General features: G+C 41.1%; 1 protein-coding gene across 3 annotated transcripts in view; it reads left to right on the top strand.

The window, feature by feature from the left end:
- The window catches only part of LOC133985448 (zinc finger protein 609-like), a 73,835-nt gene extending 58,052 nt beyond the window's left edge, over positions 1 to 15,783 (top strand). The window contains exons 4-9 of one of the 3 annotated variants that reach the window (XM_062425066.1): positions 7,930 to 8,017; positions 10,257 to 12,564; positions 12,694 to 13,063; positions 13,907 to 14,287; positions 14,563 to 14,641; positions 15,365 to 15,783. In XM_062425066.1, the coding sequence (XP_062281050.1) occupies positions 7,930 to 8,017; positions 10,257 to 12,564; positions 12,694 to 13,063; positions 13,907 to 14,287; positions 14,563 to 14,636 (3,221 nt within the window). In that variant the 3' untranslated portion in view covers positions 14,637 to 14,641; positions 15,365 to 15,783. The remainder of the gene's footprint in view (positions 1 to 7,929; positions 8,018 to 10,256; positions 12,565 to 12,693; positions 13,064 to 13,906; positions 14,288 to 14,562; positions 14,642 to 15,364) is intronic. The other 2 variants (XM_062425075.1, XM_062425085.1) reach the window with 2 other exon arrangements.
- Positions 15,784 to 18,198: the final 2,415 nt, after the last annotated feature.

Consider the following 18,198-nt stretch of genomic DNA (forward strand, 5'->3'; position numbering starts at 1 on the left):
TTTCATTTCCAAAAAATTTACTTTCCACCTTACCAAGCCAGTCTTTCACAGTGTATGCTATGCAAGAGTGGAAGTGGCCAATATCTAGGGGAAAAGTGAACCTGAAAATGTTCCTAAATATGTGGTGGAAATGACACTGTAAAAAAAAAAAAAAAAGTTAAGATAAAGATGACTCCTCATTCTTTTAGGGAGGAGGCCTGTCTTGTTAGTCACAAATATAGTCCTTGGGCGGTGTTAGAAGATGGCGCCTGAGAGAACCCAAATCTCTTAAGAGAGACTTGGTTCCTATTCTTATTGGCCGACTACTGCATTTTTTCAAGCACTTAAATGGTCCTGAAACGTAAATCATATGCCTGGAGGAATTGTAGGCTTTGCCAGTGGTTGTCATAAGATATCATGTTTGCCATATACACGTCAACGAGAGCTTGAGTAATGTGCCTTTGGCAGACCTGTTTCTTAATCTCAGCACCATCTCCTTTAAGGAAAAACACCAGAGGGTGTTTTGAGAGAGATTGTTGATTTACCTAGATGGCATTCAAGGAAAGTGCCTCACTACAAATTATTTATCGTAATAAATGCATGTATATGTTTGATAGAGATGTCTTTAGGCTGTTACATGCATGTCTGCTGTTTTGTGATCTACTCCCACTGTAAGAATAAACATGTACTGATGTTTTTTTGTGGAAGGAGAAACTGCTGCATGCGGCTGATAATGCTGCGACGATGTGGAAAGCATACTAATGCTCTCCTCCTTTGCCTCTCAGTGGTATGAGAGAATTGACCTTCTCACAGGCTGTTATTCTTGCCAGTGAGAGTGACTTCGCACTTTTACCTCTTATGAACCGGAATGCTACCTGAAATTCTCAGATAGTGCTCACTTGACTGCTCTAAAAACCCAATAAAATCATCATCCGCACCTTTTTTGTTAGTTATACGTAACCCTTTGCTGTTTGACTTAGGTCTTGAATTTTTACAGCATGTTATCTCCTTGTGCTATTTTCTTTGCTCTGAAAGTGTTATACAGTGCAACAGGGCTGCTCTGATTGATACATCAGATAATTTTTTTCTAGATGAGTTGATTAATTGTTTAATATAGAAAATGTACTCATCACAATTTTCTAAAATCCAAAGTATCTTCAGTCAGTTAAGACAAAGAAAAGCAACACATCTGGAGCTTGAATTGGCTTTTAACTTGAACAAATTACTCAAAACACTCAATACATTACCAAAGATACATTACTGATAAATCAACTGATCATTTCAGCTCCACACTGTAGCTTTCACTGTTGCTTACAAATTAACATAATAGTTAAAAAAACACACATTCCTCTGCATAACCATAATCTCCAATGCCATAAGTGACTCATGTAATTTGTCCTAAATTCCTGTCTGCTCAGGTTTTAAGATCGGGTCAGTCTTAGGACTTTGTACTCTGAAACTGACGTAACTGGACAAGCTCGGCTTCATTTTATGCACCATGAGTGCTGAAACACTCTTAAAATGGACTGTTGGAAACATGCTCAGACACTTGAATGCTCAAACGCTTCATTTATCAATGTTACAGTTATTGCTCATGGCAGCACCCGGCTATCTTTTATCTTTTCCCCGTAATGAATACTGACACTATTTTTCTCATTGTTCTCACTTTGTCTACATGCAACATTGATGAGCAGCGCTTTTATTCCAAAGAAAACGTGAATAAGAAAACAGCTGTTTTTTTTAACAGGGTATAAAACTTTGTCAATAATTACTTTAGTATGTGACTGTTCAAAAAAGGGGATAATTGCAAGTGTTTCTAATGGTTTGCACATGGAATTTTACCTTGTTTAAATCAGAATTGTCTACAGCATCATTAAGGGATAGTAGGAGACCCTAATATGGTATATGCGAGAATTGTCATATAATGTCACACCCAATCATTACGCAGAAATGAGCTCCCATTTTCAGAGATAACAAAGGTGTTTTGACAAGGTCAGTCAGTGAAAATGCCATTAACCCCGCCAAATTCCTGTTGAGTTGGAGCAGAGCAGAGGTCAGCCAGTGAACCCACAGCCCTCGCAGACTTCACCAGTAAGAAGAGGGCCTGATATTTTGGCCCCACTGCAACCTAATGAAATGTGTTGAAGAGGGAGGAGGGGAGTTTAGAGCTGGAGGGGGGAGGCAGTCACCCATTGTTCAAGTAATCCTATACAAGTACGTGGTGGAGTTTGGTGCCTAAGGAGGGGTGCCATTTGTTGTTCGACAGCATTGAAAGGAAATGAGTGGTAAAATTACAGGCCAATTCCTCTCATTAATGTGGGCTTCACTCAGCTGTCCTGAGTGACCCTAATAAGGCTGTCAGAAGGGGGGGCAGGGTGCAGGAAACTGGGTTCGCTCCAAATCACTCCGACCCTTTACTTCACCCCTCAGAAGCCCTCGCTCTAGAAAACAAATCCCAAATGAACTACAGTCTCAAAGATCAAGTTTTATTTTTTGATCTTTGAACTCAGATGTGTTTCTTCTCCAGAAACAAATCCAGTGAGTAAAGAAAGCTCATGGCTCACACAAACACTTGTATGTAACTCCCTGTGTGCAAACAAAAGCTCAGGCATGGAAAGTCAGCTCAGTTTCTTGTGTAATTCGCTTTCTGCCACAGGGAAATTTGTTTGGGTTGTTTTGTCAAGGGCTTTTCGTGTCTTGACATTGACATCTTTCTCCTGAAAGCTTGAAAATTATTCCTCAGCTGGAACTGTGCAGATTAATTCAAATGGCTTTCACCATTGAAACTTAATCTTTTTTTGTACCCTTGAGCATAGTTTTATGATATTGCCAAGAAATTCTGTGAATTTAGATTCCCCCTGCTGTTAAGACTTTAATAAGTGGTCCAGTCAAAACAATGTGTTGCAAATTATGTCAATGCCACGTGTGTGAATAAAGTAGACTGAGCATAGAAGTGGGTTTTAAGTTGCCAGTAAACTCCATGAGAAACCCCTTCCCTCCTGCACACACACAACAAAGAATAAACTACAATAAACTGACCCTACAAGGACTTCAGTAAAGTAGAAATGTAAAAAGGTTTCCTGGCTTCTCTTCTCAAAGCATCTCATCATTTTCAACCACCGTCCTCTCCTTTTTTTTCCTTCACCCCAAGTAGACTAGTGGGTGTACAATCGACATATCAATTCATTGTTTAATAAGTCAGTATGAACATAATAATCGATGTTTAATGAAGAGAAAATGTCATCTACACAAGGTACATTTTTGATTAAAAACATGTCTACTTGTGCATGCAGTAGGGTAGAAATGATTGTTGTCTTTTTGCTATGCTTAGAAAGATTTATTATCTCCAGAAGATAATCAAATAAGATGTTATGGAAATCTCAAGTAGAAGTACATTTATTTCACTGAGGTAAAATGAGGTAATATTCTACAAGTTTTGAATAATTCAGGCAGTGTTTATGTCAGACTTTGCATTATAAAACTATGTGGCCTGAAAATTGAATTTCAAAGCACTGATTCAACTTCCTAAGAGTCAGGAATGAAAGCTCTTTTCACTTGTAAAAGAGGGAATTTTAATAGACCTAATATTGAAACCCAGCCAGAAATGAGGACTATTTTATGATAAGTGGGCCTGTCAACTCAGTTTTTGTAAGATATGCAGCATCTGCACACTGTTACACCTTAATCTGGAGAGATTTGTCTGTCTTTTCAAAACAAATTAATAACTATACCACAATTTTTTTTAATTTTTTTTTTTTGCACCATTTCCGTTTGAGTTAAGATGCCGCCCAATTTTCTTGAATGTCCTTGAGATGTCCCACATAAAGTCCGAGGAACTATGTTATTAGTATTCAGAGAAAGTATTGCAGAGCTCTTGGGTGACCCAGAAGCCAAGGACCACTCTGATAGGATTACAGAATTCCTTGGCTACAAGATTGCTGGGTGGCAGGAGAGGAACCACTCCCAGGGAAAGAAGTCTACATCAAAAGCTAGAATATGACCAGACCGGGTGTGAAATATGGGTGTAACGGTACACAAAATTCATGGTTTGGGATGTTTTCAGTATAGCAGTTATTTAGAAAAATGTCAACATCCACCAATGGCTCATTGGGCGTAACTATCACTGAAACCGTTTAGTTGTGCTGCAGTGAAAAAGGAAAACAACCTTTCTGTTTTTTGCAGGGAGTCAGGACACCTGCTGACAGCTGTTTTATACTGATTTATGGTGTAACTGTATATAAAGTAGTTGAAACTAGCTCCACCTCCAGCAGCTACAACAGTAACGTGCTGCTTGCACATTGAAGTGGTTCTTAGGATATGCTGTCTGACCAAGTCGGAAATCAGCTGTTTTTATAATTGTACTGAGCGGCTTCAACTGACTGTCATAAAGAGCTGAGGCTGACGGGGAGATGCGATATTGTTTCACTACAGAGATAACAGCATATTTCAATAATATTGCGTGTTATGTGTCTTTTATTTGTCAATTTGATGGAAGCAACACTACAGGGTAACCAGGCTACCTTTCCTTTGCTAAACCAGTTAGCATCTATCCATGAGCGTGCTAGTGGAGCGCTGCCAAAACGTTTTCAAACTTGCACTCAAGAATTATTGTTCGGCATGTTGAATTAGGTGGATTATTAAACTGTTTTGACAGTAATTTGGTAGAAGTGTAGTACATTCTTCGTACGACTGCATGCACTAAACCGCAACGTCCGTACTTTGGGACGTTGCGGTTTAGTGCACATACCATAATACCCCTAATATGAAACAGTAGTGGGGTTTTTAATTTGAAACAAGGGCTTTTAATTGGATACAGGAAATGGTGGCTTTGGCCGACCAATGGAGCGACTTCATCACTCAGCTACTCAGTCAGTTACAGACAATTGTGGTTATATGGCTGCCTCTGCTGTTGTGGGCCAGCCAAAAAAATAACATGTCAGCAAGCAATGATGAAGTGTAAATTGAGCCTTTAAATGTTGAGTATTACAGGGTTTTCTGTAGCACATCCATGTTTTACAATATAACATAGTCATTACATTTTATAGGCTGCTTGATGACTAAGTTGTTTACTTACCTTTTGCCACTGATGGCACAAAAGGTATTTATGGCCAATCACTAATGACCTATGAAGAGAGAAATGCTGTTTATGAATCGATGCCCGATTGATTACAGCACCTCTGCTCCCGCCATCACATTTATGAAGCAAAGTGTTTCTAAGTCTGTGCTATGGTTCTGCTTTTTTTCACTGGCAGACACCAGAGAGTTGTAGTTCTGGGAAGCACGGGGCAATTTCTAAGGAGAACCTAATACAAAGCGCTCATGATGCCAGATTGGGGCAAAGATTTATGTTCCAACAGGAGAGTGATCCTTATCAGACAGATAAATACATCATTGAATTTCTTCAGAACAAGAATGTAAAAGTCCTTGATCACTGAGCCAACGTGTAGGTTTGAAGGTGGTTTGTGAGATACTGTCTGGGCTTGAGTGAATCTCTAGAAAGAATTAGAGCAAACTAATAATCTACATGTGCCCTATGTGCAATGTATACAAGAAAACTCAAACTCTTAACTGCTGTTAAAGGTGGTTTAAACACCAACTTAGATGTCTTTATTTTCAAAAAACCTTGTTGCACTTTTCCATAAGTTTTTATAATGTTAAAAAAAAATTTGCTATAAGATGCAACATCCATTACAATTAATTACATTTTATTATCAAAGCATTTTTAATCAGTGCTTAAATCTACACTTACTTAATAAAATAGATTAACTTGCTTGTACTCATGAGTATGAAATTGGAACCCTTAAAGAAATAGTTTGACATTTTGGAGGAAATAACACTTCCTTGGTGTGAATTAGATGGTATCAATCTTCTCATCAAACTCTCAGCAAGGAAGCAAAAAAAAAAAAAAAAAAGCATATTTCCCAAAATGTCAAATTATTCCTTTGAGACATTTTTGATTAGTTCTGGTTTCTGTAACCCTAAGATCTAATTCATGCTTACCCATCATCACAGCTAACATTCATGTAAACTGAATGCTAATTCTATCATTTCTAACCTTCCCCCCAAACTACTGCTAGAGAAAGCAGGGAAGACTATATCCTGCACATCATGAAAGGCTAGTCATTCAGTTGCCCTCCCTTGATTTACATCCTGCCACGACCAGCTGCCAGAGCCATTTTGTGTTGGAGTGTTTGGAGAGCCTAGGGGGCGGGCTGTTGAAGGCGTTTTAGAAAAGGTCTGGGTTCTTTTAATGTGACAGAAATCTGAACTCGAGGACCTCTCCACTAGCCTGCACACACACACACACTCTCTCTCTCTCTCTCACTCTCACACACAAGCAGCATTTGCAGTTGAATTTAGCCTTGACCAAGCACTCATGTTTTCAGGCCATAGAGTGAAGGAAGAGACTTGTGGCCAAGTGTCAGCAGGTTCCTGTAAACATATATAAATGCCTTATACACTTGCTGCTTTATGCCAGAGGCAGCAAGAGAAAAATGAGGTCTGAACTGCGACTTGTGTGTGGGAGGGAAAAAGATTGTAAGCCGGTGATGGTTATACCATTGAAAAGAGGAAATGAGGGTGAGGGTGAAGGAGAGAGGGAAAATGGGGTGAGCGAGAGAGGTTTCCTAAGCTAATAAAATGCTCGGAGGGATGGAAGCTGCCAGCCAGCATTCCTGTGCCATTAGATAAGTTAGCTCACTGCAGCCTCCAGTTTCTCTGCAGTGCTGAAGTGGCAAGCTGAGGTCACCATCGCAGTGCGAGGGGGGGATGGTGGGGGCAATAAATTCAGAATGTTTTTGTGCATGGTGGTTGCTCCTAATCCTCTGAAGCTGTTTGGTCGATGATTTACTTTTTGCATTTATGGGCAGAATGTGCAAATTATCATTCTTCTGCCTCTACCATGCCATCAATCTAAGATGGGCTTCATTAGCAGCCATATTGTGTTGTGTTTTTGAATTAACATTAATTTTATTTACTGCTGTTAAATGCCCAAACTGCAGTGTGTCGGTTTAGTCGTTCAGTACACATTTCTATACATGATTATGACATTTCAGTGACATGCAATCTGTTTCCAGAAGAAGAAGATTATTTGGTGTCTTAAGAGGAAACATACTACATAGAGAGCTGTGTGTTCTCGCAGAACTAAGTTTAGATTTTAAATGCATGATCAGGTATCACACTCCGCATAGGTCGGATTGTTCAGCTCACGCCGAGTGCTACCAAATTCACACTAGCCAAATGGCAACACAGAAGCGTCTAAGTGTGACAGATTGCAGCAATACCAGTGAAGTCAAGGAGCTTTTCTTGCACACTCAGTTACAGTCTGTCAAACTCAACTGTTCACACGGAATCGGATAAACCCAAGAGCTTGTTGCTTGTTTTTAAGAAACTAGTAGTATATTCACATTTTCCCCAAGGTGGTACATTTCTGGGCTGCAAAGCAAGAAACAGGACTGCAAAAAATATTTGCCTCCAAATAATTATCCTTCAGGGAAATGCCCTGTACTGTGAGATGGCTTATTTAAAAGGAAAGTGTTTAGTGAAGTATTCTCTGGTAACCTCGGTATGATCATCCTTAGTGGGGACCTTCTGCCATACAGGTTAAACAATATTGACTGCCGCTGAGTGACTTCCAAGTCCATTTAAAAGATATCAGTCAGTTTGCCCCTGCAGCTTTACTTTCTGAAGAAGATTAAAACGAATATTTGACTTGTACGACTGTTTTGCATATGACACCCTTTAGCAAAGATCAACACATTGATGCAACAGCCATTTGGGAAAAGCACTTCTTGCTCACATAGTGCAGACAGCTGAATATGATTCTCACAGTAAAACATTTGGGAGTGTTGTGGCTGGGGAATGAACAGTGTTTTCTGCGTTACTTACAATATTAATGGGTTTTGGTTGTTTTTTTTAAGTGAATGGCCTCTTTTCTTGCTTTTCTCACAGGCATGCTGGTGGTCAATGTTACTTGGAGAAACAAGACATATGTTGGCACCCTGTTGGACTGTACACGGCATGACTGGGCTCCACCTCGGTAAGCGACATTAGCCTATTAAGGTTTTATTCCTTCTACAGAAAGCAAGCAGGCGTGGTACGATTTAAATATGCATGATTCAATCTTTGTATATTTGAGTTTGAGGATACATCATTTGTCTGCTGTTATTAAAACTAAGCTTGTAGAGATTTTGCTTACTGCACTCTACAGAGAATTTACTGTCACACATGTCAAGGTAGAAAAGAATATTGGTTCATGATTGCCTTGAATCATTGATGCGTTCACTCTATGTAAGCTGTACTTGGTCTCTAACCTTTTCATATTCTGTCGGATATGAATCTGCTGCAGTATCATCCGCTCAAGGATATATAACCTTATGCATCAACTTGCTTGTGTACAGCTGGACTTTCCAAGTCCATGTTAGTCTTTATCTCAAGCCTGAAGAAGCAGGATTCATTGGCAAATGGCTGATGTCCCAGGAGGTGGTAGTGGAAATGGAAAGCTGCTCTAACAAGCCAGATTGCAGAATCCAATTATTGGACTAATAGCTTTCCTCAACACTGTATAACATTCTCTATCACAAAGGCTGCAATTTCTAAGATCCGTGTTATGTGGGTGGTAGCCTAAGGTGTTGTGATTTCTGGATATTTGCCTTTGTTATGCAAAATACACAGGTTGTGAAAAATACATTTCCAAGCACTTGCTTTGATTTAGAACACCTGCACTGTATCTAAAAGTAAATATAAATCTATGTTTGGAATACACTGTTAAGCACAGTAGGAAAAAAAAATCAAGATTAAAGCAGTGCTAATGGAAAACAAGGAGAGGCTGTATCACACTAATGTATCACAGTATATCACAATAATGTTCAGTAAGTGAGGTTTGCACCGTAAGTGAGGTTCGCTGGTCTGTATTTGCACTGACACAGACTCACAGTTTGCAGCACAACTACATTAGGGACATGCCATGAATAATTCAGAAAGCTTTCAAAGGACTGAATATAAACTTGGGCTTGTAATGACTCTAAATTCCTCTACCACTGTCAGACTACGGATGTATTCTCATCCCCTGCTGTGGCTGAAATTGTTTGGAGAGACTTGTAGAGGAAGCTGTGAGTCATACCAGCCCGGTGTCTCTCTTTGTCACAGATTGCTAACCTTCACTGCCATGCAGAAAGATAATTACACTACTGTTATGGGGAGATAAGGCCAAACAGCAATTTTAAGTATTTGAATGACTGCATGTTTTGATTACAAAGCAGCTGGAATGTTCACTGATGTCTTTTCAGATGTTTACATGCCATTCATTTGGAAAGTCACGTTGCTTTGTTTAAAGTGCTTACTTACTTAACAGTGCATGAAATATCTGATCGGTGTGTTATGAGAGTACAGGCACAGAACAATGATGTCTATATTTTCATATCATTGCCTTCATTTATTATGAAAGTAAGACCCAAGGGGCTTAAACCCCTTAGTATTGTCATCAATGGCAATACTGTTGTAATTTTATGCTGACCTATTTGATGCTTTCTAAACCTGTGAGCCGGGTAATTGTGGCATGTTATGTTGTACACCAATGCAGTTAATAACCGTGTATGTGAAACTCTCAGGGCTAATATACAAAAAAAACTCTTGTAAAAATCTAACTTTAGAAAGGATATGGCCTCACACAGAAGTGGCTACTGCTATCTGTGCAAATCTTGAACATATGTTTTAAGTAGAGGTTGAAATAAGTCTTCAAAAGCTTAGGTATGTAGGCCACTTGACTCTTGGTTTCGGTGTGTGTGTTCTCACCTAGAAGATAACCAGGTTAAATGAGGCTTGCACAGTAACAGTGAAACTCATGTGCACCATGAAGATACAAGCACATTTAACACAAGATCAATTGTCACATTTCGATAACCCACATCCAGTGTAGTTATTATGCAACTTTTAAAAACTGTTAACTGCGCCAGTGGTGATTTAGGTGTGTGATAGCAAAGGAGTTACATACTTATTGTTTCATCTTTTTGTACGTGATGAGATCAATTTGTTTGTCAATTGTATTAACAGTGATTTAATGTTGTAAAGTAAGAAAAATGTAAAAGTAAGAGGGAGTTATTTTGTCCTTTAGGCACTGTGTGATTCAGCTCTTACAGCAATGTTAATTTATAAATTAAACAGCATTTCCATTGTATCATTTCAGAATCTAAAATAAAGCACTTATTTGTATTGAAATCAACCCCACTGGTGCTGTGAAATAACTGAATTATTTTACATAATTTTTGTCACTACTGCAGGTTTTGTGAATCACCTACAAGTGATCTGGAGATGAGAAATGGTCGTGGTCGAGGTAAGCGAATGAGACCGAATAGCAACACCCCTATCAACGAGAACAGCAATTCATCTGACAACAAGGGCACCACCAACAACAAGACGCGTGCAGCCTCTAACAGCAAGGGCCGAAGGGGCAGCCAGACACCATCAGAGCGCCGCACCCCACCCAACAGCAACACTGAGGACATCAAGGCCAGTCCCTCATCAGCTGGAAAACGCAAGACCAAACCAGCCTCAGACATGGAGCCCAATTCCAGCTCAGAGGACACCAAAGGCAACAAACGTATGCGGACAAACTCCAACAGTGGAGGGTTGGGGCCAACAGGTCTTCCCATTCCTTCTATTAAGACTGAGCCACTTCCACCTCCCCTTGATCGCACCTGCCCCTCACCCGTTCTTATTGACTGCCCACACCCCAACTGCAACAAAAAGTACAAGCACATCAATGGTCTTAAGTACCACCAAGCCCGTGCCCACAATGATGATGACATAAAGTTGGAACTAGATGGAGACAGTGAATATGGAGAGGACTCGACTCTTCATCCTGAACCAGGGAACTGTAATGGAGCATCTATCTCTCAGAAAGGATGTTTGTCTCCAGCACGTTCAGTTACTCCAAAAGGCAGGAACTTTGATGCTCAAAGTCCTTCCCCATCTCCTGGCAAGTTTGGTTCAAAGCAGAGTAAAAAGAAAATTGTGGAGACGGATCCAGAAACAGGAGGTACACCAATGGACGGATGTGAAGATGGACCATGCCTCACGGATGAGGCCAGTAATGATGGTATAGATGATAAGAGGGGATCAGACAAGTCCAAAAAGGGTAGCACTGGCACAAAGGCTGATAAAATGGCTCAGAAAAACATGAAGTCACCACGGCCCATTGGCCCTGGTTCTACAGCATCCCAGCAGATGTACTCTTTTCCTCCTGGAAACCCAAATTCTTCCCCAGGGCTTACCCCAATGATACAAGGAATCCCCAAAAGTCCCCAAATGAAAGGTACACAGCCTAAACCCCCTGCCATTGGAGATCCTGCCTCAAGTAGCTCCAAAGACAAGAAGAAGAAGGATAAGAAGAAAAAAGATGGTGGGAAGGAGGCTGACAGCCCTAAACCTCCAGGAAAGGGAGGAAAACTGGAGGAAGGAAAGCTACCATACGCTGAACCTTGTGATCAAGGGAACAAGGGGGAAGGACTCCTAAATGGTTCCTCAGACCCACATCAGAGTCGCTTGGCTAGCATCAAGGCTGAGGCTGACAAGATTTACAGCTTTTCTGACAATGCTCCTAGCCCATCCATTGGTGTAGCCAGTCGGATAGATGGAAGTGGGATGCCACAACCTCTCACACCACTTCACATGGCGAACCAGAATGGTGCTGACAGCTCCTCAGTCAAAACCAACAGCCCAGCATATTCAGACATCTCAGATGCTGGTGAGGATGGTGAAGGGAAACAAGAAGGTGTCAAAGTGAGGACAGAGGACCAATCCGTCAGGGAAAGTGTCAAAAAAGCACTCTTTCCAAACCAGGCACCGAGCAAAGAATCCCCGTACTATCCCAACTATGATTCATATTACTCCCCCAATTACGTAAACCCCAGTCCTAGTGGGCCCAATCCAGGCACGCCTGTGGCTGAAAGTCAGGTTAAGATCAAAAGGGATGATGACCAGGACCAAGGGGAGGAGAAAGTCAAGGTTGAGGTTCATGAAGACCGCAAACCTGACACCAGTGCTCCTGGCCAGCAGCAGCTGCAACAGCAGCCATCAGTTATCCAACAGCGATCCAACATGTACATGCAACCTCTTTACTACAACCAGTATGCATATGTCCCCCCATATGCATACCATCCCGATCAGGCCTACCATAACCACTTGATGAATACCAACCCTAACTATCGACAACAGTACGAGGAGCGACAGCGACAGATGGCGGAACAGCATCGTGCTTCTGAGAAAAAGTCTGACGTAGCCATAAAGGAACGCGAAGGTTCCATGAAAGAGGATTGGAAACAAAAGAGCCCAATGCCACCCAGCCTCTCCAAAGCCCCAAGTCAGTCTGACCTTGGTAAGACACCACAGCCACCAAGCAAATCCAGGGACTCGCCCTCTGAGCCATCCTCCAAATCCATGATGAAGGGGGAGGACCCAAAGTCCCAGCAGGCTGAAGGGCTAAAGATGAAGCTGACAGAAGTGGGTCATCACGGAAAGGAAGACTCAAAACAAGCACTGGAGTCCAGAGGTCAAGCTGGAATGGAGCAGGCCATGTGGTACAGACAGGTAAACACAACTTTACAATACCAGTGCTAAAATACATGATTGTGTCACAGTTATCAGATTGTTTTGTGTTATTTTAATATATAGATTCTAATTATGCACTGACTTGGACCTTTTTTCCCCCAATACCAGCAGTACCCTGAGAGCCAGAAGCCCCAAACGGAGGACGAACACCAGCAACAACAACCTCGATGGAAAGATGAAAGGGACAGAGAACGGGAACGTGATCGGAAATTAAAAGATGATAGGCCCAGACCCAAGGACAGTCAAAGTGGGCCCAAGGAGGACTGCAAAGAAAGTTCTGATCCCAGAATCACTGCTGAGGACCACAGGGCCATGAGCAAAGACTCTCGTTCTAATCCCCACATGCAGTTCTCATCACCACTAGCACAGCACCAAGGCTACATGCCCTACATGCATGGTTACCCCTATGGACAAGGCTATGACCCCAACCACCCTGGATACAGGGGCATGCCTTCGGTCATGATGCAGAACTACCCAGGTATGAGGTTTCATTCACTTGGAATTTATGTAAACGTTTTCAGTCTTTAACAAAGTATGTGAACTTTTTGTTATTTGATGAGTGTACGGTCGATTTGTTCATTGTCCACCACTCTTCAAGTTTCTTCCAGCTAAACCTGGTGTAAGTCATCAATAATACTCCTATGGTTTCTTCCAATCTAATTCAGGCTAAGCTTCCAGACCACTGATTTAAATGAATGAATTTACTGTTGCCCAGAACTATGTTTTGAGGGTTGCCAATATAAACTTGCCAAAAACGGCAGCATAGAGAAAATAATTGATTATCTTTTCTTTCTGGCTTTCTGGAAACACAATGACTCTAAAAACTACTTAGAGCAGCTTTAAATCAAGAGTGTATATGTTACCCAGCAGGATGAATGCAATTTGCAGCAATTTCTGCGTTTTGCTAGAAATGGCAGTAATGTTAAGAAACAGCAAAGCTGCAGGATATTATTGTGATCATTTGGCAGACCTTGTTGGTGGCAAGACAGGGTGCCAAAAATTCCTCTATGCAGGAAAAACCCTGATTCCAACGCTGAGCCTGTAACGTGGTCAACCACATTTCAGTATTTACAGTGCATGTTTTCATTTTCAAAATCAAAATGATCCATTGTGGGAAAAATATGCTTGTACTGGACTTTGTAACTACTAGTACCTGGAGAAATTCATTATGTGTAGGCAATGGGACATTTTGTACAGGAATCAAAATAGACTTTTTGGTGACGCAAAGTCAACTGATGTGAGCATGAATGAATATTCATCAGTTTTCACATTTGTATCACATATAAACCTGAATTTGACCACTTCTCTTCATCAACCATAGGTTCTTACCTACCTGGAGGCTACCCGTTTTCTCCATACGGTAGTAAAATGGCCGGAGGTGAGGAAGGCGGCGACAAATCTCGCGCTAGCCCCACTGTCACCAAAACGGCAACAGACTCCAAAGCCCTGGATATCCTGCATCAGCACGCCAGCCAATACAAAAGCAAATCTCCCACAGTAGGTGACAAGCCACCCCATGACAGGGAGAGGGAGCAGGACAGAGGAGCTGGTGGAGACAGAGATCGGGAAAGGGAGCGTGAGAGGGAAAGAGAACGAGACGTGGACCGGCCGCGCTCCTCGCCCTCCCAGCGCATTATGCCCTCTCACCACCACCTGGGATACCCCCTGCTCTCAGGGCAATATGACCTTTCCTATGCCACAGGTCAGTCCCTCCTCAGTCATCCAGTCTCTGCTGTTTGACAGTAGAGTCACCATATTAATTGTATACTGCTGTTACATAGTTAATAAGGTACTATTCGTGCAAAGTAAATAAATGCCAGTTACTTAAATATAAAAGGGTCCAAATACTAGAGTAATCAACTTAACTTTAATTAGATGCAGACTGTTAAATTTTAACTGACGACCAATTAGCTATCTAAATTCAGAACCTAAACAGGAAAGTGAACTGATAGCCATACATTTTCCAACTCGCCATAGGTCTCTCCTCATCAGCTATTGTTGCCAGTCAACAAGCAGCAACCCCCTCCCTCTACCCGCCAGCACGGAGGTGAGAACGGTAAGACCCCCCCCCCCCCTTAGCTGGAGAGACAGGCAAAAGACTGACAGTAAAACAAAACACAAGCCAACAGAGACGCATAAGTAAACTGACAGCACTGTTTGCAAATCAGACAAATGCAGGTGGTAGGCACAGCGTTGTACATAAACAGAAATATCAAGGCAAATAGTTATGAGAACTGACAGGGATGTACAATGTTCTGTAAAAATATAACATTGTGTTTCTTTGTCCTGGGTTTATTTGATTTGAAGTGAAAAGAACACACTGCTCTGCTCTCTGCTTTCATTTATGTTGCAGTCAGAGGCAGCAACCTGTAAAAAAATAAATAAAAAAAAATCCTGGCCAAACAAAGGTCTTATTACTCTGCTGCAATCTAGTACAATATGCAGTGCAGCATTTAGCCCCTCAGCTCATCCATCCTAAGTAGGTCCTCTGAGGACAAGTGGATCACAGTGTTGATAATAGAGACATGAAATGAGCCCGCCAAGACACAAAACCAGTGCAGCCTGCACTGACATCTAGTGGCAGTTTTCATAAATTACAACTAAATGATGTTAAAACTAAATGTTGCTCACAGGTCATGCTAATTGCCATTCATGTAACATATCTCCCCCTGAGAAGTTATAGAAGAATGAAAGGCATTGCTGTTTTATTTATTTATGTATTTTATTAGGATAAATACATGAACATTTAATAAATAAGTTTAATTTCTGTCTCTCACAGGGAAACCTGACCGTCACACCTCAACCCTGCAAAGATTCATGTGACTGGATCACATGAGAAAAGGATCTCCCGGGTGTTACCTTTTAGACATCAGTTGAATGGTGTTTCTATCTTTATTTTTAGTTCTTCTGCCCCGAGGCTAGGCAGATTGTCGTCTTTTTTTTTTCCCCCGTCCCCTCGTAAATGACCCCAAATTCTCAAACCTTGGACTATAACAGGACTGATAAACCCAGGTTCAAAGCCATCACTCTGCCCCATCATGCAGAGGAAACACCAACCCGCTGATTATCTAGTCTTTGCACTGTCAACAAATACAATGCAAAAAGAGACTATTGGACTGCCAGAACAGCTTTTTTTGTTGTTGTTCTATTTTTCTTTTTTCTTTTTTTTTTTTGACTGCATTGTTTTTTGTCACACGCAGAAAGAAATTGGCTGGGGATTTTTTTGGGAGTTGGGTGGCTGATGGGAAAGGGGATTAAACTAAATTAAAGACTGACAAAAAAAAGTGAATCATACTGAAATGATTTCAACTCTGTCTTTGGCTTATTGTATGCCGTGAAGCAACAGTATATCCTTAACTTGACAAATGTTTGGCTATATTTCATGGGGAGAGGGAATATGGCAACAGCTGCTTTCTTCAGAGACTTGAGAGCCTGAGACTGAAGTTTTCATTTTCCATCATCATTGTTAATTCCCCATCCTCTTTGAACCCTCAGTTCTCGTTTCAGGGATGATGTCGCCATGTTTTGCGAAGGGACCGCATACACCTCAATGGAGAATAAACACTATTCATGTTTTCTTTTTTCTCAATATTACTTTAGTTCAGTACTCTACTCCATATCATTGTGTTCATCTTTGAATGTCTAATGCTGGTGTTAGTGCTGTCTCACCTCACACTGAATTTCTGTCTTTACACTCACACAAACGGTGAAGCCACATAAGCAAGCAATGACGTGGGCGTTGTGATCACTGCTCTTGGCCACATGTTGAAGGGGCGGGGTTTCAGTGTTTAACTATAAGATTGTGGTTCAACTCATCCAGTTTGATTGTTTTCTGTAAACAATGTGAAATTTCGCTCATGTATTTTTCTGCTGTAATATAGACTTTTAGCCTAAGTTTATGTGCATAAATGTTTATATTTATCCCAGCACGCAACTGTTTAAGAAAGTGTCACTGTAAAATAGCATCCGGCCATAGCAGCTTTTTAACATTATGTGCTCAGATCCTTGCTGTTGCAGCCCCTGCACGTCTCGCAGTTCTTCATCTTCGCCCCAGCTTTTGGTGGACTTGGAGCAAATTTTTTATTTAATTCACTTAACCTCAACTTTTTCAGTACATCACAAGGTTGGCTCACATCTCCATTCATGCCAACATGCAGTGAGCAATTACCCTGGTTGCCTCTGAATCGCTCTCTACATCAGATTTTTTTTTTCTCCCAGCATTTCAGTGGAAGTTCATTCTGATTGCAAAATTGTCGCTTGCTCACGTGGCTTCACCATAACGCACATTCACCTCAGATGGTTGTGGTTTTCTTAGAAAAGGCTAGATTTGGATCAGTCCAAAACTGAGCCAATAAGTCTGATACCTTGGACATCTTTCTCTTTTTTCAGTTGCTGCCTGTGCTGTAAAATCAACTCTTGGCACATTAAACATACTGTAAGTGCAACAAATAACCCAAAAGTCCTTTCAGCTGTTGCTGTTACAGAACAAACAAGAACCACTCAAATGCAGAGAACGAACTCAGTAAAAAAAGAAGGGTGTGCTAGAGAAACGCCTGAAGCAAATGCTAAAATGGTAAACTGGGGGAAATGGGACCTTCATCACCCACACATGACTCAAGTAGGAAGGCTCGAAGGTGCCCCATCAGCTGAAAAGAAGCACATTGCTCGCAGCTTTCATTTGGGCCTCACATTGGTGATGCCACTCTGTAAATTCAAACTAGCATGGTTAACTTTAAAATTGGCCCAAAAGCTGTCAACATGTTCACGCAGTAAATGGCCGTTTCCAACAGAGGTCCCTCTTGGCTTTAAATTATCTTTCAGTTCTCTTAAACCTCAGGGGTTGTAAGTGAAATCGTATCCATATGCTATTTGCATTGATTTGACAGAGCTTCTGTTTATGGGCGTGAAAACAGAAAAGCACATTTTTTGCTCTGAGCTGGATGTGCTGTAGTTGATTATGAAATGACAAATTGGCTCAGGATAGGGAATTGTTTAAGTTTTTATGCCATGTGGGTCTTTACGTTCCTCTAAAGCATTATAATAAGAGTGGAAGATTGACCGTGTTGTCATTAAATTAAATTTGTTATCGATTCTTGGTTTCACAATCACTTTTAATGTTCCCATTGTTGTTGTTTTCTTTTTTTTCTCATTAATACTGTTTGTGATCAAGTCAGTAAATCACCAGTTAATCCCATGTCTAATACCCTCTGAAGTTGGATGTTACACCAGTTTGATGAGACACTACTCATGAGTACAAAAACTGCAGCTCTTGATTTCGGGGTTCTTGGACATTCCAAGTAAATAAGTTGCCGGTTTCTCGTCCCGCGAATTTTGCAAGATGGTATATCTTTGACTTTTGCGCATTTTAAAGAAGAATGACTGACATGAATAAGCTGAATGTGGTGGTGTTTGACTTGTACTTAATCTGTAAGGGTAATCTAGGCAGCTGTGATGTTGTCATTAAAGTCAGTGGGTTTTAGTACCAGCAGACTGCATACATATAGTTTTATCAGACAATGGTTGTGACAAGTGCATTTGTTCTCTCCGAGAGTAGTAATGTTATCTCAGTAGTAAGCAAAGCCCAGTGAAAAATCATATATACTAAAGTGTATG

The sequence above is a fragment of the Scomber scombrus genome, chromosome 1 (assembly GCF_963691925.1).
Source record: "Scomber scombrus chromosome 1, fScoSco1.1, whole genome shotgun sequence".
In the NCBI taxonomy this organism is placed as follows: domain Eukaryota; kingdom Metazoa; phylum Chordata; class Actinopteri; order Scombriformes; family Scombridae; genus Scomber; species Scomber scombrus.